We start from the raw sequence: 27,389 nt of genomic DNA on the forward strand, positions 1-27,389 counted from the left end.
CAAATAGGTGAAGTGTTCCATATTTTTTGAAACTAGAGATTATCATATTAAGCGAAGTAAGTCAGAAAGAGAAAGACAAATACCACGTGATATCACTTACATGTGGAATCTAAAATATGGCACAAATGAACCTATCTATGAAACAGAAACAGACTCACAGACATAGAGAACAGACTTGTGGTTGCCAAGGGGGAGGGGGGAGAGAGAGGGATGCACTGGGAGTTTGGAGTTAGTAGGTGCAAACTACTATATATAGAATGGATAAACAACAAGGTCCTACTGTATAGCACAGGGAACTACACTCAATATCCTGGGATAAACCATAATGGAAAAGAATATAAAAAGAACGTATATATGTGTATAACTGAGTCACTTTGCTGTATAGCAGAAATTAACACAACATTGTAAATCAACTATATTTCAATTAAAAAATCATTCCTGTAACATGTCATGCTTTTTCACTGTCAAAGTATCTTTTTTTTTTTTTTTTTAATTTATTTATTTATGGCTGTGTTGGCTCTTCGTTTCTGTGCGAGGGCTTTCTCTAGTTGCAGCAAGTGGGGGCCACTCCTCATCGCGATGCGCGGGCCTCTCATTATCGCGGCCTCTCTTGTTGCGGAGCACAGGCTCCAGACGCGCAGGCTCAGTAATTGTGGCTCACGGGGCTAGCCGCTCCTCGGCATGTGGGATCCTCCCAGACCAGGGCTCGAACCCGTGTCCCCTGCATCGGCAGGCAGATTCTCAACCACTGCGCCACCAGGGAAGCCCCGCAAAGTATCTTTTAAATAACATAAAATGATGACATTAAACTGAAGTTATATTTAAAGTAAAATAATCGTTCTTACACTTTGGGTGAAGAGTGTGGACAATTTCATGAAAGCTATGGAACTTATTCCTAGAGAAATACTATATATACAAAAGCACAGAATTTTGATGAATTCATCCATCTTCCCACTTCCCTCCTTAATCTCATTTAGGGTGTTTCTCAAAGCTGGTCTGAAAGTCAAGCTTCCTGGGCTGCACACTAGAACTAGTAATTCAGAATTGGGGGATTGATCCCCAGGAAGCTGCATTTTAATAAGTATCTCCCAGGTGATCTTTACATATACTTAAGGTAAGAGTCCCAAGTAAAGATTCCGTGGAGCAGAATCTAAAAATTTAGAATTAAAAAGAAGTTTCTGATACCTCATCTTTGTCAAAGCACATAAATACCTTTGCCTGAAGGTTATGTGTAGACATATTATTTAATCCATCCACCAGAGGCCAGTGTAGGATTATTCCCTGCATTGTATAGTGTTACACTACACAATACACACTATACATAGATACTACACAATACATACTATACATAATTGGTTTTAACTACTTCAATGAAGAGGTGTGGAAAACTATACTGAAATATATAACATTTTATAAAAATATAAAATACTGTAGACAGTATTTTACATTTTTTATATTGTATAATCAAGATTTCTTTAATATTTAACCTTGATGTTCCTCTTTTAAATAATAAATAGTCCCCATAGTCATAACACTTGAGTAAACCTTTAAAACTTATCAAGTATCTTCATGTATATTTCATCTGATTCTCTCCATAACCATGAGACACCAAGCAGACAGAATTATCCCTGACTTATAGATTCAGAGAGAGCAAGTGGCAGGACTGCAGTCTCAAAGAGTTAATAAATGCCTGGACCAGGTCTTCTGAATCCTACGCTAGAAGAGCATCCTTTCCATTACACTGGTCCTGCCCACAACAAAATAAGAAATATAAGGGCAGTATACTAAATTCTTCATAAAACTAAATTCCTCCAACCTAAGAAATTTCCCTTCACCTTGAGATCATGCCCTTCTGCCTGCCTACACAAAGATGCATCTACTCAAGACAATCTCTTTTATTCATATAGGTTGGAGAAAGCTGGAGTAATTTTCTTCTGTCTCCTTTATAAATAAATGCTTCCTAGAAGTTTCCAAACTTTATGAGGTAGAATAACCTCTTCTATATAAATCTGTAATAATATAGGACTCGTACATTGGCATATAAGAGCAATGAAAGAACAGACTTAAATTATACATGTCTTTCACATTCCCTCATTTTTTTCAGAGTGCTCCAAGACATCCCTTGAATATAAAAAAACCTTGAAGTAAAAAAAAGAAGAAAAAGTCTTTAAATCCGCTGTTCTAAGCATTCTTATTGCTCTTTTCTTAACTCGTATTAAGTGTTTATTCAATCTAAAATTGAGACTTGAAAACCAAAGGCAATATTCTGGATACTGTTTTATGCATTGCCTGAGCAATCAACCTGTAACTGTACGTAGTCTACAAACATATAGATTGCTATTGTGCCTTCACACATCTAAAGCATTTGGAACACCCAGCACACAGAAATAAATAAGAACAACATATTTCTGTCTCATTCATCTTGTAGTCCCAGATTCTAGTTCAATGCCTGAATTATAGCAGGAATACAGTCAATACAGAAATGACCTCAACATTAGCAGGAACTGGACTGGCACTACAATTAGGGACTAAGCCCAACACCCCGAAATTAGATGACTGGCTATAAGTCACACAAAGCCTAATTTGGAGAAGGTGGAAAAAAAAGAGAAAATGGTACTTGATTCACAATCCCTTTTCTCTAATCAGGGATTCACACACTACAAAAACTAATACAAAGGCAGGCTAAGTCCGGAAAGAACATGAAAATGGTACAATGGTTCCTCACTCTGCTAAGGGAGCAATGGGCTGCAAAAACAGTAAGCTAACTAGTGTTCACTTCAATCTATCCCACCTGGAATGAATCCAAATAGGAAGAAAAAAGACACAAAAAATCTCATACTAGACTGATTGTGGTTGGATTTTCATATAAGGAAGATATGAGTTTGGTTAAAATAAAGTTTCCTGTTTGTATCCCTTTGGGTGTAGCTGACCATTTCAAAGAAAATATTATTGTTCTATGGCTGAAAGAACATTTTGCTAAAACCATCCAGATGTGGATATGTACCCATTCACTGAATCAAACTGACCACATCAGTTTCAAGTCCAGTAATTTACTCTTTTCCATCAAGTATAACAACATATTGACAACAATAAGTAAAAATTAAAGAAAAATCCATATGGAACAAATGTGCATGCACTTAATATTGTTTAAATTGGCTACTTAAAGGTTGATAGTAACCATCTTAAAAGTTTCTTTGGCTACCAGTAATTCTTTGCTTGTGTTTTGGAAAATTTCAAAATTCCATTTGCCTAAGAAAGTTCACCTCTCTAATTTATATGTACATATAAAATATACTATATAATATATATGTATATGTGTGTGTATTGAAAAGTTATAAAGAGAGAAATAAAATGATTCATTTATTTGGACATAAGTCAAATTTAAAACTTCACATAATATCTTATGTGTTTTACTGAGAAAACACACTAGAAAAGGTATTTATTGCAAGAAAATATGTGTTAAAAACACTGCCAAAATAAATGTAATGATTGTAATTCAAAATGTTGTAAATCCTTAAATACATTTTCTTTCCTTATCCAATTACACCTAAACTACAGCAGAGAAAACAAATGACTATCTATGGACCAAATATTCATGTGTAAAATGAATATGAATTGTAACAACTGCAGCTGAAGATTTATGGTAATATCTCTAAAACAAAATGGCTTGATCAGCTCAAAATCCATCATAATTTGAGAGGGGGAAATTTCCTTCTGCAACTGAACCAGCAGTTTTCTGTGTTTCATAATTTGTCAATTTGTTCCCTAAGTGAAGTTATTTAGTGATGACAAAAGAAATAGAGAAACAAATGAAAATTGCTTAATGACAGTTTGCAGATGGTCCCCCAAAGAGAAAGAACAGGTTAAACAGCTGATGATGCTTCTTCCATAGGACTCTGCTATAAAGTAGTTCACTTCATCCAATACTTTTTTCTCCTTCAGTGTTCTATGTGATATTTGATGTTATGCTGCGATAAATAACACATACAGATAGCTACTAAATGTATGATCAATATAAAACCATGAGCTTTTTTTCTTCTCCTTTTAGTCTTTTCAGCAATACCAAAAAAAATCAATCAATAACTGCTTCCTTATTCTCTCCCCTGGGATGCCAGGTTAATTAGGTGGGTTTTTTTTTTTTAATTGCCTAGTTGCTTTTCTTACCAAGTCCTCATATGATGCCTTCTACAAATTTCTCTTGAATTTAACATCCCAGTGGTCTATGTCTTAAGTTAAAGCAAGTTTACTGCTGCTTGCTGTGCTATTTTCAATAGTGCACTTTACTGTTAAACTCACATTTGCAAAAGTGCTTCCCGAGTTGCCTTTTTTTCTTAATGTGGCTAACGTAAAAAAGGAAACAGAAAGACACTGCAAATGGCCTGTGAACTAAAAACACCGCTCAAAATTCAGTAGGGAATTAAATGACTGATAACAACAGCACAGAAAATGTGGCTTAAGTGCCACCTGGAAGCATAAAGATGGTCAGTTCGTCTCCAACTTCCGCTGGCAGGCAATCTGCCAGTTGCAAGGGTGTCAAAACAATGCTAAGCCCGCTAGTCTCTATCTAATACTCGACAGAAAACAACTGCAAAAGGCTGCACAGCGAGGATTATTTTTTGTTGTTGTGTTTTCTTTATGAGAGAAAGCTGTTTTTATGCTCTACTGAAATTCCTTTTCTGCTCTGAAACTGGTAAGAGGGCCAGCTGTTTTCTCTATTTTTCTCTGTGGTATTTTTCTACAGCAGATTTTAAATTCATTCTTCAGATGGGGAAAAGACTCTTTTTCCCTCTTTGGAAGTTTAAAGATGCATTTCTAATGTTCAAATTCAAAATAGCTTTGGGGACCAAAATGATATGTCAACTTCGGAAACATGCTGTTCTATATGCTGTCACCAGTTTCATTTTTAATTACATTTTTCAGAAGTTGTCAAGTGTGAGTGGTGATATTCCTTTGGCTGAACTGACAACTCAAAATTTATCAGTCCAGAAGTGTAAACCAAGTCCCAGCCCAAGATCCTGAGCTCCTGACAGAACATACACTCAGTAAGGGAAAAAATAAAAGGCTCCTGAAGTGAGAACTTTGAACAAGTCACTTGGCCTCAGTGGGCCTCAGGATCTCCAGGCAAAACACTTGTGACTCATCTTTGTTTCTTTCCCCTAATCCTCTGTCAGTCACCTGTTACCAAGTACTGTCACTCTCACTTGCATCGGCCCTATTTCCTTTCCATTTCCTCCTCCCCGGCCCTAGTGGAGTCTGTTGCAACCATATATGCATTTCTGCTCAGCCTCCTAGCTAAGCTAGTCTCCCTGACTCTAGTTACTTCTCTCCTTCTTTGCCTCTATTTTTCAAAATCACTTGCAGTGTGTGTGTGTGTGTGTGTGTGTGTGTGTGTGTGTGTGTGTGTGTGTTGAAATTCTACTATGGTTCCCAGTTAGTTAGTATATCAAATCCAAACTCGGGGCATCATGACATCGGGGCATCCTTTGGCGGGCTCTTCTTACTGTGCGTAGCCATTAAATGTGGATGTTCTTTAGGGTTTGGTCTGAGGCCCTCCTATCTGTGTTTCTGACATACTTCATTCTCTTATTTTCTTTTTGTTTCATTTATTCAACAAATATTTATTAAGCATTGAGTTATTCTACATTACCAAACACTGCTTTAGACACCAGAATAATAATGGTGAACAAAACCCCCAAGCAATCAGCCATCATGGAGCTTACACTCTGGAGAAGTACAGAGTGTAAGTGTTTTGGGGTAGCACATCCATTCCTATGGCTCACATTATCCACATGCCTGTGAATCCCAGGCCTTGAGAACTGCCCGATGCTGTATGGAAGGCAGAAAAGCAAAATGGTTCAGGGTACGGGCTCTGGAGCCACAATGACTAGGCCCATAATCCAATGCCATCACTAACAAGTTACATGACCTTAGGCAATTCTGTTAGGGCTGCCATAACAAAATACCACAGCCTAGGCGGATGAAACAACACAAATTTATTTTCCCACACTTCTGGAGGCTAGAAGTCTGAGATCAAGGTGTAGGCAGGTCTGGTTTCTCCTGAGGCCCCTCACCTTAGCTTGCAAATAGCTGCCTTCTCGCTGTGTCCTCCTGTGGTGTTTTCTCTGTGGACAGGCATCCCTGGTGTCTCTTCTTATGAGGACACCAGTCATACTGAATTAGGACCCCATCTTTATGACCTCATTTAATCTTAATTACCTCTTAAAAGGCTCTGTCTCCAAATACAGTTGCCTTACTGGTTAGGGCTGCAACAGATAAATTTTGAAGGGACACAATTTAGTCCATAACAGCAATTTTACTTAACCTTAAGCCTTGGTTTCCTCATCTGTAAGTTGAGAATAATGAAAATAATAAAAATTAAAATGTAGGGCTTTGCTGGTGGCGCAGTGGTTGAGAGTCTGCCTGCCGATGCAGGGGACACGGGTTCGTGCCCTGGTCCGGGAAGATCCCACATGCCGCGGAGCGGCTAGGCCTGTGAGCCATGGCCACTGAGCCTGCACTCCACAACGGGAGAGGCCACAACAGTGAGAGGCCCGCATACCGCAAAAAAAAAAAAAGAAAAATTAAAATGTAAAAAAGAAATTCACTAGGTAATTACAAAGATTGAGATGACCCAGGTAAAGTGCTAAGCATAATACCTAGTACTTAACAAATGTTAGCTGCTTATCAATAAGAGAAGGTCAAACGCTCTCATGATTATTAAGATTATTAAAACCTAAGAAAAACTGAAACCTATTCAGAGGTTTTGAAACTAAGAGTTTGGGACAATCAAAGACTAGACCACCACCAGATTATAAAGCCACAGGCATAGCCATTTGTCCAGAACATTCAGACAGACAATGTTCTACCTAAGGGGGAATTTAATTCAAATATTAACAAGTGTGAAGGGAGAAAGGGAGATTGAGATGACAGGATTTTTTTTTTCAAATATATGTTGAAAGAACAATAAAATGCTAAAAGCACAAAGTATTGAAAGTGAAATGAGAATGGCATAAAGAAAACAAGAAACAAAATTACACATCAAAATCAAAAACAAGATTTTTGACCTCGACATAAGAAAACAGGTTAAAGTAGACAAATATGGCAGTTGAGTAAAAAGCTATTATTATGGGGTAATATAGAAACTGGTAAATCTGGATTCTAGGGAATCTGGATCCTAGGTATTTTAAGAATGAAATGAGAGAATGAAATACAAAGTCCTATTTAAGAGTTAACCATAAAATCACAGTAGATTCATTTCAATTTCCAAAGCATTTTAAGCTGAAGTTGTTAAAATTGGCAACCTTAATGGAAATTAATCATTTAACCTGAAGCACAAAATCGAAACAATAATGGTGTGTGTGTATGTGTGTGCGTATGTGTACGTGTGTGTATGTGTGTGTGTGAGACTATGAGTGCTTGAGAACACAAACTATATCTTAATTGTTTTTGAATCCCTAGCATCTAAAACAAGAAACTCAGATCATAACAAGACACAGAGGATTACTGAATGAATAAATGAATGAATGCATTAATAGAAAATCAAGTATAATTATTTATATCTGTGTTTTTGTAACCTAAAGATGGAAACATAACAGATAAGGAGGAAGAAGCATTTTTTCCTTTAGACAAATAGTCCAGTATAAATTAATTATATTCACAAAGAAACTGAAATACCAAAGACTGAAAGTCAGCCTCTTATCATTATCCACAATAATGTCAAAAATATAATGTCTTCACCGATAATGAACAAAACCAAAATCTGCATGCTGATTTTCTAATACAAATCTTAAACTCGGTCTTACTTTCTTGAACTGATGACACTAATTGAGAATTCAATTATAAATGTCTGCTTAAAACTAATAAGTAATATGTCTCTTTAAACATTTTGACAAAACACTGGAGTTATCATCAACTATGCACTGTGATTATTAAAACCAGAGCTGCTTTTTAAAAAAACTACAAAACATGGTCAACATAAATGTACTACAGTTACAGTTATGGTACAATATTAACAGTGTCCAACTGTTTTCCAAGCATCTGAAGGAGTAATGTGAATTTCTTCAATAAGTTTAATTTTTTCAGGGAAATATTTTTAATAGGATAACTGACCCCTTTAACACTCTTGGAAAGAAAATGAATCCCATAAACATTCTGGCATATAACTATTATAAAAATAAATAGGGGCTTCCCTGGTGGCGCAGTGGTTGAGAGTCTGCCTGCCGATGCAGGAGGCATGGGTTCGTGCCCCGGTCTGGGAGGATCCCACATGCCGCAGAGTGGCTGGGCCCGTGAGCCATGGCCGCTGAGCCTGCGCATCCGGAGCCTGTGCTCCGCAATGGGAGAGGCCACAGCAGTGAGAGGCCCGCGTACCACAAAAACAAACAAACAAACAAACAAACAAACAAATAAATAAATAAATAGAACAGTTAGTGGAAATGGTAATGTACTTGAGATACTAAACTTACTAAAGAAATGTACATAAGTATATGTGGTGATAGCCAGTTTAACACAGAAAAGATTCCACTTCATATCAGCAAAACAACCAAATACACTAAGACAAATGAAGGGCTGGAAAGAAGGAGAAAACTTTCAAGAAACAGCTTTCATATCTTCCGTCAAACAGAACTAACAAACAGAACACACTGACTGATCAATTCTGCTGGCTATCATTCAACTCTTAGGCCTGACCCTAAGTACTATTTGGTTTTTCAGAAGGTATTTAAATGTTTCTGGGGGAAAAAAAGGACACTTACTGATGTAAGACATATTTTTCCACTCACAAATCTTTGCTGTAGGAGGAATTTTTTCAGGTCATTAGTTTATAATGTGAACTGGCACCTAGGGACATTTTCAAAGGGAAAAAACTAGTGTGCTTGGAGCTGCAGTTTATATGACTTGTGTCATCATTTATTTCAGCTCAGTTTGGGGCCTAAAACTGAACTCAAAATGAAGTCACCACATCTGCAACAGCTTCTCTTGGCATGGAATGAGCATACAGAAATTTGAAAAAAGAACAGACCACTTAACCCAAAAACAAAAACAGCATAACCTCCTTAGAACATCCAAGTCCTTGCAAGAAGTTCTTAGTCTTTCAGAGTACAAAAATAAAGTCAGCCTTACGAATAAATTTCCAAAATAATTTGGATTATCAAAATGCCACTGGCATACCAAAATGCATTAATTCTGCCAGTTTTACCCTTGCTTCCACACCCTACCCCAGCCATTCATACTGCCATGTTTGGCTCTGGAAAACATGGAACTAAATCATTAGGCTCAGAGAAAGCAAGCATCTTCCTAAATCCATGTGCATAGACCAAAAGATGATTTGGCCATTATCAAGATTAATTTGATCCACATATCATGCCAAAATAGATCATTCACAGCCCAAGTTAACAAGAATTTCCTAAATTCTCTGTTTCCCTTAAGTGTAAACAAAATAGATAATGATATTCCCACTACCTGGCACAATAAAAGAATCAGGTTGGAATCACTTTTCCTTTTCTTCATTATAACTACCCTTCTTTTACATTTCTTAAGGACACGTGAACTAAGACTTCAAAACATGAAGTCAGGTATCCTGAGATTGTCATGACCAGATGCACATTGGACTCCACTTACGAGCTGAGTCAACAGTCTCCCGAATGTGGATCCCATGACCCAGAAAGGACCAAGGTTGAGAACAAGAACTCAATGCCTACAGGAGCCACTTAAGTGAAGGAAGCAGGCAGGGTATACACAGGTTTTTCAAGTGTGTGAGAGCCCGAGAGTGTGTCAAACGAGGGAGGTCACATGGCAAGGGCTCCTGAACTCCAGCTGATATTGCCATCAGGGAAATAAGAGGTAACCGACCTTCTCACTTAATCAGAAAAAAAAAGCAAATCAAGATCTTTATGTAAAGTTTCCAACTTTTTTTTTTTTTTTACGGTACATGGACCTCTCACTGTTGTGGCCTCTCCCGTTGCGGAGCACAGGCTCCAGACACGCAGGCTCAGCGGCCATGGCTCACGGGCCCAGCCGCTCCACGGCATGTGGGATCTTCCCGGACCAGGGCACGAACCCGTGTCCCCTGCATCGGTAGGCGGACTCGCAACCACTGCACCACCAGGGAAGCCCCGAAAATTTCCAACTTTTAACTGTTGGCTCAATAAAACAACAATACTGCATGAGGCAACCAAACACATCACGAGAAACACACAGCACCCTTTGGCCTTTAGGGTTTTAGTTATCACTCAGGTCTAAAAGGTTGTTTCCATTCTACAGAAAACATAGCATCATCATCATGACAACAACAACAACAATAATACTAATACCTAGCCTTCATTAAGCATGTACGTGCTAGCCACTATGCTAACAGTTTTACATGGATTATCTCAAATAACCTTCATCAACCTTTAAGGTACTATTATTATCCCCTCTTTACTCAGTGACCTCCCCCCAAAGCAGAAAGTGGCTATGGCAGAAACCAAAAGTGTGCAGTGTAACTCCACACCCTACACTATGCTAGATTTCTTCAATGTTTTCAGTATGCTTTTAAAAACATCCACTTTTTTGCACTTGTGTTTCTTCAAAAATAAAACAAAGGGATTATACTAAATGATTTCTCAAGTCCTCTTTAGTTCTCTAATTCAATGGCTCTGACTCCATAATACAACTCTTGACTGGATAAAAATGTTAGTATTTACATGCATCAGTTGCAAATGCCCTGATGAGAATTACCTGATCAAAGAGATAGAATGAATGAATGCTCATTCAATAGTCTTTCTGAAAAAGACAGCAAAGACCTAAAACTATAATAAAATTCATTGTCTCAACTGCTATAGAAAGTTTACTTCTCCATTTTACCTTTTGAAAGATGAGCGAAAGTGCTCAGAAATTCTTCATATGTTTGCTCGTGACAATTAACAAACTTATCCAAGACTTCTTCAATATGCCGATCTTCATCCATCACCTCCAATTCTGGTATCTGGCAGGCATTCCTATTCATGAAGCCACATTCTCTGTAAGACAAAGAAAAACATGAGCTACAGAGAGTTGTGCAGTACCAGCCTCTCCTAAAAATGTAGGTAGAAGAATTCCAAGGCCCTAAAAGGACAAATCAAGATAGTTAGTAGAGCAATAAACCCTAGTTCAAGACACCAGAGTTTTATTCCTATCTCAACTGCTGAACTGTTAACTAACACAATTTTATTTTTGCTTCAGTTCCTCATTTCCATCTTCTTAATTCACAGGAATATCATCCCACCGTTACACAATTAGAAACCCAAAATCTTTCAAGGTAAGGTGAACTTCAAAGAATATGTCAAACAACCACCCTTCCAATGACAATAGTGGCTAATATTTATTAGTTCCTTTTGAGCACTTATAAGGTAACAGGTGCTGTTCCGAGCACTTTTATGTTAACTTCGTAACAATTCTAGCTCAGATCACAGAGCCAGTAGGCAGAAGTGTCAGTTCTAGAAGTGTGATCCTAGAACCCATGCCCTTAAGTACTTCACTATGTTTCTCTAACCATTGCATGACACACACATACCCCTCCATACTACTGTACTACTGCTGCCGAACAGCTGACTTGTCTGTGCTTTAACACATCCAGACACTGGAAACTCTGAATGTTCCAAAGAAGCCTTTGGACAGCTCTGTTAAAGCCTCCTTCTAAGACTGAGTCTAAATCTGTCTCCCTGTACCCTACCCCAACTAGTCCTGAGTCCCTGGATGGGACTGAATAATTTCAATCCTTTTTATCCGTGATATCCTTTCAAATATTTGAACAAGCCTATACTGTCCTTTCTCAATCTTCTCATTTCATTCACTTAATTTCTTTTTCAAAACCCAGTTCAGAATTCAGTTTCTCTTTGAAAGCTTTAGCTTCCCATCTCCCATCGCCACAGGAAGAGCAAATCATTTGCTCAAATTTCTGTACTGCCTTTCTATACTGTGTCTACCGTTCCACTTATCACATTGAATTGTAAATAGCTGTATACATTTCTGTGCCCTCTATTAGACTTAGAGCCCGTAAAAGGCAGGGTCCATGTCTTTTCATAGCTCAGGAGGTGGCATAGAGCTGGCAGTCCATCAGTCTTAAGCTAAAATTACGCATGTGAGCAGGTACTATAGTCAGATATTGCTAGAAGCTGGCAAAAGACTCAACTAAACCTGCCCAACCACTATATCTGTACCTTGTATGACATGGCTTTGGGTCCTTTCACCCTTTTGATCAATCTACCTGGAAAAGATTTCACACTGCCTGCATTCCTTTAAAATATGCCATCCAGAAATGAAGACAAGACTCCAGGTATCGTCTGGAGACAGTGAGATTTGACTAACTCTCACATTCCAAATGTTACACTCCTGCTTTATACCTGAAGATCACGTTCACATGCTAGTGGCCCCTTCACATTGTCAGCTCATTGACTGCTTCGCTAACTAAATGCCTGTCAGCTAAGACACAATGCCTCAATCCCTGCGGAGTTTGAACTTTGTTTTTAGTTGTGATATTTCATCTTGTTAAATTCCATTCATTCTGTGTGAAATATGATTCTTACACAGCTTTGAGAAAAATGACTATCTACAGAAAGCAGAAGAATGACAGCCTAAGCACCCAGTGTAATTCATGGGGGATAATAAAAAGGAGGGGTTCTCTGATACTGTATAGACACCATGGTTCTTCTATTTTTCCAAAACAAGAGTGAAAATCTGGTGTCTGTTATTAACTTTATTTATTTGGTATTTACCAAAAAGCTCAGAAAAAAATAAAACAAAAATGTATTCATAAGATGATACCCAAAGTCACCTAGTGGCAGGACCTGACCCAAATTAATATGAAAGTGTTTATGACTTTTATTTATTCTATTTAAATAGTATAACTATTCATATGCTTCCCTGAAAAAATACTAAGGGGCTTGCTTTTGAGGTGCTTTCCTGATCCCACTGGAGATTTTCTGTAATATGTGGCATTTGCCCTGATTACCTTTCTAAACTCCCAAAACTTCTGAATTCTGAAAGACATCTGACTCCAAGGGTTTTAAACTGGAATTGCAAAGCTACGAGAACCTCCCAAGATTGCTATGAGGATTAGATGAATATACATGGGGCCTCAAGAAATGTTAGCCATGATGGTGATGATGATAATGGATCAGTCTTAGTACTCTGTCCTTTGTCTACAGGAAGACATGTTTTGACTGTGACCCCTTTGACTTTGAAGGTACTAATATTACCCAAAGATCAATCAAGAGAATTCGTGATGCATTACAACCCTAGAAAAAACATGGTATTGTAGAAGTCCAAGTGAAAATAAAAAGTGTAGCTATGTGCCAACCCAAAATGAAAGAAACTGTTTCAAGCTATTTGTACCTGAAAATTAGATATAGGAAAAAGCACCAGTTACAGTGTATGCAAATTTACCTATAATACTGCCAGGCTTCAGCAACCCATAGTTTAATATATTATGCTTGCAGTTGCTAGATAATAAATAATGATAAATTCAAAGGTGGCTATTATTTTACTATCAGTAGGACATGGACTTAATTACAAAAACATCTGCTCTTCCAGAAGTGCATCCCAGCAAGATTCCAACACTGTATTATATCGATCTCTTTCTCAAGGCTTCTCAGGTAATCTACTTCTACAGGCAAAATATCAAACAGAAGCAGCCAGGTTGTATTTTATATTGCTGTAAATGCCTTCTTGTGGATGCTTTAAGGGTGATAATAGAAATTCCTTTAAACTTCCTTTGCAATTCTCAGATTGGTGTATTTTGAGTATTTAGCCTTAACACATCTCAGTTTTACTAAAAGGCAAACAATCAACAGGCTGTACACAGCACAAATTCAAAATCTTTCAATGCCTTTAATTTTATTCATGTGGTTACCGGAATACAGGAGAGGTTATGTTTTTACTGACTTTTTAAAGACTTTCGGAAAATCCAGTTTTACAAGCTGTCGTTGTTTAGAGAGTTTAACAGATACCCACCTTCAAATTTAGAACTTTCCTTATCTATAAAAATAAAAATAACCTCATGTTAAAAGTCCCCAGAGGGCTTCCCTGGTGGCGCAGTGGTTGAGAGCCCGCCTGCCGATGCAGGGGACACGGGTTCGTGCCCCGGTCCGGGAAGATCCCACATGCCGCAGAGCGGCTGGGCCCGTGAGCCATGGCCGTTGAGCCTGCGCGTCCAGAGCCTGTGCTCCGCAACGGGAGAGGCCACAACAGCGCGAGGCCCACATACCGCAAAAAAAAAAAAAAAAAAAGTCCCCAGAGACTGACAGAGCAGATAATCATTTACCAGGCAGTCAAGTGGTTTATGTAAATCCTAGTGGTTTTCTAGAAGGAAGCAATGCTTTTTGAGTTACCACTCACATTAGTTTGTGTTTTTACCATAAAGTACTTTTCTAAAAGAGAAAAAAGAAGAGAGAGAAACACACATGCTTGGACAACAGGATTCTTTGTTTTGATTTGGTGTTTTGTTTTAAGGCTTAAAGCTCCACATAAAAGACACAGAGCATATTGTGATGATAACTAAAGGTATAACAACGCCCACTGGTAAATCAGAAGTAACACTTTCACAGTCACAGCACCCAGCAGAACCACTGGGAGGACGTATTGCTCTGCTTCAACTCCTGAACTTCACAGGGAGACCACAAGCTTCCTTAGGAACACGGCTCTCTTCTTACTGAGTCACTGGGAGCTAGCAAGAAAGTCACATAACCTTCCTGGAGTCCCCTTTCTTACTAACAAATAACGAAACTAACGACCACTCAAGCCAGTTAGTGTCACCTGCTCTCTGAAAGGACATGTAACTAGATGAGGCTGGTACTGAACCCAAGTTTGACTGCTCACTGCTGGAAAGACCAATACTTGAGAGACAAGTGTTGGTGAAAATGGAAAAGTTGCTTTATTCAGGAGCTGATGCCATGGCTGTAATTCCCCACTGTCAACCCTTCATTCCATTGCTATGGAATAGCAGGGACGGTCTGTCTTTTGTAACTTTTTCTAGGAGAGGGCAAAAGCAATGGTTGCAACATTGTATTATGTACTCAGAGCCTCCGTGATGGTTTAGGAGTTTCAGTTTTTAATTGATCCTCCCGTGTCATCAAGTTCAGGTCCACTTGGGGCCAGCTGGTTGAACCCACAGGACATTATCTCCACAGTTTGGGGTCATAAATCAAGGCATTGGTTTAAGATAACAATCATGAAAAAAATTAAATTGGGCTTGCTCTTCCTTTGTTTGTACATTCCCTCACTTCCCTAGTTAGTAGCTGTTTGAATCTGCTCTTTGGAACTCAGGGAATATCTAGGAGATTAGAGCCTTTTTACAAACAAGAGGCAGGCAGATGACATGGGGTGGGGAGGCGGGTGTCTGTCCCAGGAAGGTCCCTGTAAAGGGTACCTGCTCCTTTACAGACATTATTATAAAATTTGGTATGTGGAATTATCACCATTGCTGTAGCATATCTTTGATGCTTATCTTCAGATCCCTGCTTCATGAGACTTAGCTAAACAAAACACAACTGTCAGAGACGAGAGTGATAAGCCTTAAGAAACAAGTCACCCTGAGCTAGTGTCCTCTCAAAGCACGTAACCTGCTTTCTAACAGCACAGAAAGGTGTATGTCTGCAAAAAGGTTTGTTTGTGTTTTTTTAAATTGTGAGGTTTACCACTGATGCTTGAAAGTAATAAATAACAACACATTTTTAAAGAGTTGTGCAGGGGCTATCAAAGCCCACATTCTCAAATTCTCATAGTTCTTCTCAATAAGAAGTTCCTGCTGTATGAAACGTAAAATGGGATATTTTAAAAAGAATTCACCTAGCCTGAGGAACGAAACCATGAACCTTGATACTTCAAAGGCTAGGTAGGTCTCCTTTTATACTTTGGAAAATGGACAAATCTCAAAAGACCAAATTACACTGTAAGGGTATAGATTTATTGACATGATAGAAGAGACCCGGTGTGAACTGATGGCTTCTGCCTTGACTGAACAACAACTATTTTGCATCCTGTAATATTTTTTATGTCGTTTAGATCATATTAAGGGGTACGAAATCCAATGACAGAAATTGCCAAAGATTCTCAGAGTTGAGAGAAACCTAAAGGTCATCTAGTCCAATCACAGAGAACAAATAAAGGAATCTGGAAAAGAAACTGTAAGTGAGGTTTTTGTCAACTAATGACTCTATTGATGAGCAGTATTATGTGGTTCTCGTATCATAAACAGTAATGAGATGCTCTTGATTATGATTTTTAAGGCATACATGAAGTCATCAGGAACTTAAACAAAAAGCAGCAATCTCACCCTGGTTGGATGTATCCATGCATCTGACTACAACCACATTCTACACCTCAATAACATACAAAACATCTTGAGACAAAGCACACACACACACACAGACACATATGCATATATACCATTGTTTTAGACATCTACCAGTAGGAACAAGAAAACAAAGGAAAAGAGGAAGGCATAAATACAAAACACCTTACAAAACAGAAAAGGATCTAAACTCCTTTACAGTTTATCAGGATGAGATAAAGACATACATTCTAGCATCTAAGAATACACAGCATTCCAATTTATAAGCTTCTCCCAACAAGCCTTTTCTAATACGTTAAAAAGCATGGAATTCTCCATTATCACCGAAAAAGTTGACCGTATAAGCCTCTGGACTTCCATATAAACTCCCCTAGGTACAAGCCTCAGCAGTGAATATTATGGAAAGCATTTGTGGGAGGCAGGAGAGGCTTAGGGCTGAATGTTGATTACAAAGCTTTAGAAGACAGAGTTGTGTATTGTCATCTGTGCAGAGGTCTCAGAAGTACGCATGTCTTTGTTTTACTTTTTCCTTGACAAAAGATCTCACCTTAAGGAAAAGAGAAAGAGAAGACACCCAGTAAAAGTTTACCAAGAAATGTTGGAACTCAGGCGTGTTGCAGAAAGCTCTGGAGGATGGGAATAATACTGATCTATAAAATTACATGTTTAAGCAGAAACTTTCTTCTTGAAAAATTTGCTTCCCCCCTTTCCTGATCATCCATCCAAGTTACTGCAGTGGGGTTTCTTGAGGCTATCATTCATTAAGCCCTGTTGTTCATCAGCAGATTGTATAAAATCAATTTTATTTCCCCAAACTATACTCTTCCTCCAAGCTGTTTAAGTCAATCCAGAAACGTCTACATTGACTCACTGAGGCAGGTCAACTATTAGACTGTTTTCAACTACACAGTTATTAATTCCATTAAACAAAAATGCAAACAGTTAAGTATTCAGAACTGCCTCTCCCTGCTCACCCCCTACTGTTTTTTTAAAAAGCAAATTACCTGTGGACATGGAAGCTGAAGGATATACCAATAAGACAAATTTCAGAAAATCCATTGTTTTTGAAAGCAGAAAGATACCTTTTCACTACCATTTTTTGTTTCTTAATTTGCTTTTTTGAAAAATTTAAGAGTCATGTGTAATCACAAGTCAATACCCTACCTTCACCCCCAAACAAAACTCTACAAGCATATTAACTGACCCCTAGACTAGCACATTTTATCAAGAAAAATGTACAATACACATATTTCAATCTTATTCAAAGCTGATCTAGTCTCAGAAACGTGATCAACTACCTCAGTGAGTTACAGACAATAACAGTGAGTTTTTCAGTGAACATTTTTTCAAGGCCCCTGATAAAGCTGTGAATCCATAAGGCAGTAGAGTTTCTAAGTTAACTTTAGAGCTCTATAATCATGCAATAAGATTTCAATCATAAAAGATTTACTAGCTCAATTGTAATCCCACCTTCCCATGGGACGCAATGTCCCATTATTGCTCATTTTATCTGTACTGCATAACTACTGTGGCACAAAGGCATCTACTCTTAATTAAAATCATCCCTTTTTCTCCAGCTCCGGAGCCTGTCGGCCACATGCACCGTGCACAGCACTTTCACAAAACCAGAAAGCCTGCTTTAAAGCAACACCTGCACAGTTAGTTAGGAGCAGGTGTGGACCAACCAAACTAAATCAACTCTGCTTTTAGGAATTCATTTCCAAGTGTTTTGAAATGCCAGATCTTGCAAATAAAACTGACCTTTTCATTTGACGTTCTCTTAAAAGAAATAATATTTTAAAATATATTTCTCAGCTATTTTTGATTCTAAATTCCTATGACCGTGGAATAATAAATGGGCCTTAAGAAGTAATACAGTGCTTCCCTAGCTTCCAATTTCTTTCAGCATTTTATTTCCAATTTTGCTTTGATGTACACCACATAACATACACACACACCAACATAAAAACAATTTCTTTTTGCCATCATGGTTTCTGTACTCAAAGGTAGAAATTAACATACACAAATTCCCTCCTTCTCTAAGAATAAAATTTTTAAGTGCATTTTCTTTCTAGTACAACATTGTTAAACACCTCTGAAATTTTGTTCCATTTTATTTTACAACTAAGTGTCCACCTTAATTCATGGAACATTCTGGTCAGGTGGCTGTATTTAATTCATTACTTTAAATAAAAAATGACAAGTCACTTGTCACATTCTTCTCTTGACAATCCATCATACTAACTGTAGATTGCTTCCTTCTATATGTTTCCTTTTCCTTCCTCTTTTCCCCTCTTGACTAGTTTCAGTTGTGGCTTCTATCATAGGATTCATTCAACAAGCCAAACATCTCCCTTTCCCACACTATTTATATTATTTCCTGAAAAATCAGCCACTTATTAAAAAAGTAAAAATTGTCTATGCCTATTTGAATGCTATGAAAAGCTGCCACTGACCTCATTTCAAACACTTGCTAACCCATTGAGCAACAATGTCATTTAAGTTTTTTCTCCATTTGTAAGATGGGGATGGAAATGCTTGAGAGGTCACTGCATTTCTTAAGAAACACTGTCATGAGTTCACAAAACTGTGCTCCTCCTGTGCCCACCTCAACCCACCAAGGACACACACCCCTGCAGCTATGCTACCCTTTCAAGTTATTTAACTTTTCTGGCCTTAAGCAGTTTGAATGTAGGTATAAGGGGACTGGACTTAAAGTTGTCTTCCATCTCTGATGTTCTATTTTTCTCCAATTATGCTTCTTTTTCATTCAATTACTATGTCAGTATATCCCATTACTAAGTTTTTTATCTCCTCTGTGGAATAAAAATTATTCTACTCTGTAATGACACTGACTTGTATTCTTTAATTGTCCACTGTCTTTGGATTTAAGGCGCGAGAAATCCATATATTTCGGTAGGAATTTGACTCTGCCCCTATAATTGTGATTTCTTGGTGAACTTTTAAGAACACTTTTAAGAAAGGGTGAGCATAGGAAGAATGTAAAACATGTTTATCCACGATCAAAAAGTTGCTTCATCCTACTATCATGCATGTTCCTTAAGGGCAAGAGCTGAGTCTGTGATTTTTTTTTTCCTAATTCTCTGCATGACTCTATACATAGTGGATACTCAATAAATATTGTTCATGACTTCACATTTAGTTTCTTTGCTGAGGACTCTGGTAGACTGGGGGCTCTGAAGGAGATCACTGCGAGTCTAATGCTCTTTTAATGTGTGGCAAGGGCTCAGGGTTTAAAAATCCATTTCCAAATATGTTGCTAATTTCCAGCCTCTTTAGGAGACAACTAACCCATTTAGCAAAAAACTGCCTGTTTTCTGGTGTTAGTAGAATGCAAAGGCTAAAACACTTACCTAAACCTACCCCTGGTTTCTAGGTTGAATTTCTTACTTTATATTTACTGTGGAGATAACCAATATGTCAATTTTATGAGAGCTGTCACTGATGCTGGAGTTTCAAATGCCATAATCATTATACAACACCATAAATAGGTTAGAGAAATAACCCAATACTCTTTTGCAGACAAAGAAAAAAAAATCATCATGGAAGTAACAGAAGAGATGATGACACTTTTTTAAGGCATGGGCCAACATTCCAAATGACAAGAATCAGCCAAACAACTGAGCTACTTGTCAGTTTTTTAAAAGTCAACCCTGAAAATATATCCTAAAATTTGGCAAAAAATGAAAATCTTCACTTACACAAATATATTTATGGCACCATCATCATTACACAAGATCTACTGAGTACACTCTTTATAACAGACTGTTTATATCCATTAATCCTCCCAGTAAGGCAGGTATCATCCCTGTTCTAGAGATAATGAAATTGAAAGTCAAAAAGGCCATTCAGCTAGTAAGTGGCAGAACTAAGACCCAACTCCAAATCTGTCTACCTCTGATCCCTGCATTCTATCATCTAAGCCACATAGAACCTGATTAAATGACCAACAATACTGAATGGTCAGATATATTTACTTAATGGAGTTTCAGGCAACTATTAAAAATTTTGGAAATAAAATATACATTTCATAGTATATATGAAATAATGTTACATTAAAGAGATAAAACAAAATTTAAATACATTCTCATCATAACTAAGTAAAAATATGTATACATTTGGATAAAAATTAGAATAGAGCGCAAAGAAATGAAAATTTTTATGGTCAGGAAATGGGCTTAATAAATGGTATACATTTCTCTTGATGTAACTGTTTTTAATGAATTGTTTAAAATTAGGTCAGCTACAGTAATCAAGACAGTGTGGTATCGGTGAAAGAATATACAAATAGATCAATGGAACAGAATAGAGAACCCAGAAATAGACCCACATAAGTATAGCTAACTGATCTTTGACCAAGGAGCAAAGGCAATACTATGGAGCAAAGGCAGTCTTTTCAACAAAGGGTTCTGGAACAACTGGACATCCACATGCAAAAATAGAAATCTAGACACAGACTTTATACCCTTCACAAGAATTAACTCAGAGTGGATCACAGACCTAAGTGTTAACAACAAAAATTATAAAACTCCTAGAAGATAACACAGAAGAAAACCTAGATGACCTTGGGTATGGCAATGACTTATTAGACATAACAATAAAGGTATGATCCATGAAGGAAATAATTGATAAGCTGAACTTCATCAAAATTAAAAACTTATGCTCTCCAAAAGACACTAACAGGACTTCCCTGGTGGCACAGTGGTTAAGAATCTGCCTGCCAATTCAGGGGACATGGGTTCGATCCCTGGTCCGGGAAGATCCCACATGCCACAGAGCAACTAAGCCCGTGCACCACAACTCCTGAGCCTGTGCTCTAGAGCCCATGAGCCACAACTACTGAAGCCCACATGCCACAACTACTGAAGCCTGTGAGCTCTAGGGCCTGCAACTACTGAGGCTGTGTGCTGAAACTACTGAAGCCTGAGCGCCTAGAGACTGTGCTCCACAACAAGAGAAACCACCACAAAGAGAAGCCCGCTACAACAGAGTAGCCCCCGCTCACCGCAACTAGAGAAAGCCCGTGCACAGCAATGAAGACCCAACGCAGCTGAATAGAATAAATAAATAAATAAAACTATAAAAAAATAAAATAACAAAAGACACTGACAAGAGAATGAAAAGAAAAGCCACATGATAGCATAGAATACTTGCAAGACACATCTGGTAAAGAACCGTTATCCAAAATATACATAGAACTCTTAAAATACAATAATAAGAAGACAAACAACTTGATTAAAAAAATGGACCAAACGCCTTACTAGACACCTCACTAAAGAAGACACAGAGATGACAAATAAGCAAATGAAAAGATGCTCCACATCATATGTCATTAGGAAAATGAAAATTAAAACAAGATAACTACTACACACCTATTAGAATGGCCAAAATCCAGAACACTGACAACACCAACTGCTGGCTAGGATGTATAGCAACATGAACTCTCATTCATCGGTGGTGGTTATGCAAAATCATACAGCCACTTTGGAAGACAGTTTGGAGGTTTCTAACACAACTAAACATACTCTTACCATATGAATTATCAATAGTGCTCCTTGGTATTTACCCAAAGGAGTTGAAAACTTATGTCCACACAAAAACCTGCACATGGATGTTCACAGCAGCTTTATTCATAATTGCCAAAACCTGAAAGCAACCAAGATGTCCTTCAGTAGGAAAATACAATAGACAAACTGTGGAATATCCAGACAATCGAATATTATTCAGAACTAAAAAGAAATGAGCTATCAAGTCATAAAAAGACTAGGAGGAAACTTAAATGTATATTACTAAGTGAAAGAAGCCAGTCTGAAAACTATATGACATTCTGGAGTATGCAAAACTAAGGAAACAGTAAAAAGATCAGGGGTTACCATGGATTGAGGGGAGGGAGCAACAAATAGGTGGAGCACAGAAAATTTTTAGGGCAGTGAAATTATTCTGCATGATACTATAATAGTAGATACATGCCATTATACATTTGTCCAAACCCATCGAATGTACAACGCCAAGAGTGAATATTAATGTAACTTTGGGTGATAATAATGTGTCAATGTAGGTTCATCGATTGTAACAAATGTACCTCTGGTGGGAGATGTTGGTAATGAGGGAGGCTACGAGTGAGTGGGGGGCACGAGGTACATGGGAACTCTCTGTACCTTCCACACAATTTTACTGCGAACCTAAAACTGCTCTAAAAACTTAGGTCTATTTAAAAAAAATAAGTCAGCTTTTTCATCTGTTCTCAACCCTTTGGTTTACTCTTCCTTTGATTATGAAACTTTGGAGTGGGAATGGGGAGGCTACTTCCCATTTTTAAGACCGCTGTGGAATATTTTCTTTGGCTGAGCACTTCAAAGACATTATCTCATTTAGTCTTTTTGCAACAATCTTTTGATGTAAATATTTCTATCCCCATTTCAGAGGTGGGGAAAAAGAGGCTTAAGGATTAAGATGACTCCACCTGGAAAATGGCAAAGCTGGCAGAGAAAACCAGGTCAGCTTGACTCTAAAGCCCATTTTCTTAATCATTCTACTATACAATATTACACAGCAGTGCCCTGATACAAAGTTGGTGGTAGGCCTCCCATAATCAGAACTCCTTCTGAGCCTTGCATTAAAGAAAATGAGACCACTGAGGAGCAATTCACAGTCAAAATAACTGACATTCGTATTAGTAGTCTCTGCTTTAGTAAAAATAATTTCCCATTTGAATCATATAGTATTTTAAAATCACGTTAATTATTTAAACGTTAAATATTAATGTTTAAATAATAAACATTGTTATTGTTTATTAATTATATAAACATATTGTTTATTAAATGTTTAAATAATAAACATTTAATAAACATATTAAACATTCTAAAATGTTTTTAATAAATCAGGATTTTACCAGTTTTTTGTGGTTTTTTTGGTCTTTACAGATAATAGTAGATTATGTTTCCATTGTTCACCAGTAAGGAAACGGTTAAATCTTGAGGGTACACCCTGGTTGGGTATCTCCCTTAACCATCTAAAGAAAAAAAAAGGTCACAGTCAGTTACTCCCGTTAGATCAGTGTTCACTGGAACATCTGTGCGCACACATACATACTCTCTTTACCGTCATCCTCTGCAGGCCACGGTCAGAGTGAGCAGTCAGTGAATCTTCCCCAAGCGCTGACATTTAATACCTGGTTTAGCGGCAAAGATTCAGAGAGGGGTGAGCAGTGCCCCTGGCCTTCAGGTAGGTCCAATAATTTCATTTCTACCAGAGCTAAAATATGGGAGCCTACGTTCAACTTTAAGGGAAAGATGCCCCCCTTCAGCAGTATGTTAGTTCCAGGTGGACTGGGTGTCCAGATGGGGAAGGGATGATGTAGAATTTGGAAAGAGAGGGGCTTTCTGGTCTCAGGCTGCTGCAAGGATTTTATTCCTGTGGCATCAGTGTTGAAATTTTAATCTTAGTGCATAAATGCTTCTCTGGTATAAGTGTCAGAAGGAAGACCTAATCCTGGTTTTACTGCCAGCAAAAAAATCAAACATTGTATGCCTCAAACCTGATTAACCGTGCAAGATAGTGTTAATTCGTACACTAAAAGACTGCAGTTACACGAGGTTACCTGCTATTTTGGAGCAATCAGGAAAACGGGCAACACTGATCAGCAAGATTTAATGCTTCCGAGTACAGTAGCTTCCTTTGGAAGGAAAAAAGTGTCAGTTCAGACACAGGAAACTACAAACCCAGACCTTACATCATTAGTCCTCTTTTGATTCTCAACTATGCCCTAGCTTCACAGTGAATAAATGAAAATCTCCCTGCTGAGGAATATTAGCATGGAGTTGGGAGACTTGTATAAATTTATTGGTCCTATATTTCTGACCTTTAAAAAGAATCTTTAATGTGTTGACTTTGAAACTTCTTTCAGTCAAAGAACAGTGTCTTTTTTTTTCAAAATCTGCCTGTGTTTATCTGGCCTATTTAAAGAAAATCACTTCAGTAGATTATTTTAGTTCTAGTGTCACCTTTTAAAAACTCATTTAAAAACCAAGATGGGATGAATAGAGTCATAGTAAAACCGTGGAAAATATACTATAGTCTATTCCTGTGAAGACATATTTAAGTTAGTAAAGCAAAATTGCAAAAACTAAACAAGTATGGCAAAATAATGTGAAAACACTTTCAATGTTCTTGTTCATTCTTTAAATACGTAAGTCATCTGGCCATAGTTTAAAATGAATAATCTAAAAATTAAATACACAGATTCTTGAACTGTGTTAAAGAAGAGGTAATTCATCTTAACAGTAATCAACTTTACCACTATTTTTAGGGCCCTGAAATTATGAGGTGAGCCAAACAGCAGGGCACCAAAGGGAGAACAGGTCAGAAATCTTTGGGGACCCAAAATAAGCTACAAAAAGGGGTAGTATTCCTTATGTCTTGCCCAAGAAAATATTTGTTTAATCTACAATAACTGTGTTTTCACTTATGAGAAGCCAAAATCCCTATGAACTTTAAAATGAAGCCAATAGGCTACAATGAAAACATTTTACTTTTAATTTTCCATTTAAAAGCAAGTGTTCTTGTTGTATGGTCACCCCTTGGGATCTGGGACCCATTACCTCTGTAAAGCTTGCTTTCTATCCCAATAATGGTCTTCACAGGTGTTTACAACAAGCAGGCTTTGGTGCTCCCTCAGCCCAAACGTAAGCAACTCTAAAAATCATCACACATCATGCTGAGTGTAATCACGTATGGTTTTCCTTTACTAAATTGAGTGCCAACAGTACTTCCTTTCAGTTCCTATGGAGAGCATTTTCTTAGTTGCACAGATGCCTTCTCTCATGTATACCTGGATAGGCCACGAGCAAATAAAACACTTGCCCAGGTTATTTCATAAGCAAGGCAAGTTGCGGAACCTACAAACCACCATGGTCTGAGGAAGAAAAAGGCTTGCTTTCATAACCTTAGTAATAATCCTTCTCGTTCACCAGTTCCTCACTTGGTTTAATAACCCACAAGATGATTATTAAAATATCACACCTTGAGGAGTCTCCCAAGTAAGCTAAACATAAGTAGAAGAGAATAATTAGCAATTAATTACACCTGATCTTCAAGGCAAACAGCCCTACCAAGATCTCATTAGACTGACCATAAACTCCACACAGTCCAAAGAACCTTTGCAGGGGGAATAAAAATAAATTACAGCATCAATTAACATTTATTCAATACTTATTATGTGCCAGCATATATGATAACATAGGTGCTATGTGATTTACATGTGTCATCCCATTTATTTTCAAAAATAACTCAATGAATAGGTACTAATATTATCCCCATTTTGCAGATAAAAAAAGAAAAGAGACAAAAAACTTGCCCAAGATAGTTACACAGCAAATAACTTTTAGAGCCCAAATATGGACTCAGACATTCCAACTTCAGAGTCTGCATATTTAATGAGGGGTCAGAGAAAGGGTAACAAGAAGAATGAAATATTTCCTGTTATTTAAGCTGAACCTACCACCAACTCCTCTGTTGTATATGTTTATCCAATTCTCACTAGTCTAAAAAATTATCAGTCTACACCCACTAACCAGATTCCCAGATCCTAAAGCCCTTCTAATCATCTCCAGCATTATAAACATCATCTGCCATGACTGGCAGGTAACTGCATTAACAACCTTACTTTTTATAAGTTCAAGCATAATCGTCACAGCTATGACCTACAGTGTACAAAGCCCTGTCCTAAGTGCTTTGCATGTATTAACTTACTAATCACAACTTACATCAACCTGTAAGGTAGGTAAAATTATTATTTCATTTTACAGATGAAGAAACTGAGACACAAAGAGGTTAAATTACTTGCCCAAGGTCACACAGTAAGTGACAGAGCCAGGATCTGAATCCAGCCAGTCAGCCTTCAGAGTCCATACTCTTAGACACTGTTCTATACTGTTTTTGAAGCATATTAACAATTTACTCTTAAAAGTCAAGGAATCTGTGCTATTTTGTTTCCCTTAATCTTTAGTGCCTAGGACCTCACTCCGCAAACAGGGCGTGCATTTCCCATTAAGGCTTCTGACATCTCTCCAAGGTAAGTAATAATTTTTTTAAAATTAAAATTTATCAAGCTTACTCCATCTAGTAAATACCTGTTTTAAAAAAATCATACAAATATTACATTCTGAATAATTCTGGCACCTCTTTGCTTAATGCCTGCTTACAACAGAATTACTAATTACTTCCAAGGTTCTGGGGCTGGAAAGAGAGATCTGAAATAACAGCCACTAACTCTATTTTCTTATCCAAAAAGAGGGAGGAGTGGGGGCGGGGGGAGGAAAGGAGAAGGAGAGGTGTTTAGGAAACTTCTCTGCATCCCTAAAAGAACTCTAAAAACCGGAGCAAGAGCAGCTGAGAAAACAAATGGCCTTTGGCGTGGTGCCCGCTAAAGTCTCATTACTGTATTTCCATGACTAAATACAGGAGTGGTAAAAAAAAAAACATTATCAGGTAAATTCTCCCCTGCACTCCAGGTATTCAGAGACTAATCTTTCGGTTCCGCAAAACAGTCATAACTTTTTATTCTCTGTGCCCCTGTCAAACCCCCGCCCCATTAACCTAAGGAGGCCCGGGGGTGCAATTTTGAGTCGAGCTCCAAAGCTCCAAAGAAGTCCGTGAGGACACCTGGGCCGGGAGTCTCTTCGGGCTGCGGTTTCCAGGCAACCCCGCTCTGGCCACAAGCAGCCCTGCTTCCTACTGGGTCACCTGTTAATAAGAGTCCCCAGGAGAGGCTCCAACAACACTCGGGCGGGGGTCGCCTGACGCCGCTCCCGGTGCCGCAGCTTTCCCGTAACCCGGATGTTGGGTCTGCGTCGGCCATTCTCACCTCTCCTTCGCTAGTTTTACGTCTTGGCTCCCATCTAGTCACTTCGCATTTTCGGCGTCTTTATTCACAGACTCCTCTCGCGGAGCCACAGAGACAAACTATCATAGCCACACATCCCATAGAGAACGCGTTCCTGGGAAATGTAGTTCTTTCTGCTGACAAGCGGTGAATCTTTAAGGGAAAAGGACTACAATTCCC

At 38.0% G+C, this 27,389-nt stretch overlaps 1 protein-coding gene across 4 annotated transcripts in view; it reads right to left on the bottom strand.

Moving 5' to 3' along the window:
- Positions 1-27,167, bottom strand: part of IFTAP (intraflagellar transport associated protein) — a 59,617-nt gene extending 32,450 nt beyond the window's left edge. For all 4 annotated transcript variants that reach the window (XR_013810988.1, XR_013810989.1, XM_079708201.1 and 1 more), the window contains exons 1-2: positions 27,071-27,167; positions 10,843-10,997 (exon numbers count right to left, since the gene is read on the bottom strand). Coding sequence is in view for 2 of the 4 variants with exons in the window: in XM_079708201.1 (XP_079564327.1) it covers positions 10,843-10,984 (142 nt within the window). In the remaining 2 variants the exon portion in view is untranslated. The remainder of the gene's footprint in view (positions 1-10,842; positions 10,998-27,070) is intronic.
- Between the last annotated feature and the right edge of the window lie 222 nt (positions 27,168-27,389).

This window comes from Hyperoodon ampullatus, assembly GCF_949752795.1.
Source record: "Hyperoodon ampullatus genome assembly, chromosome: 7".
Lineage (NCBI taxonomy): Eukaryota > Metazoa > Chordata > Mammalia > Artiodactyla > Ziphiidae > Hyperoodon > Hyperoodon ampullatus.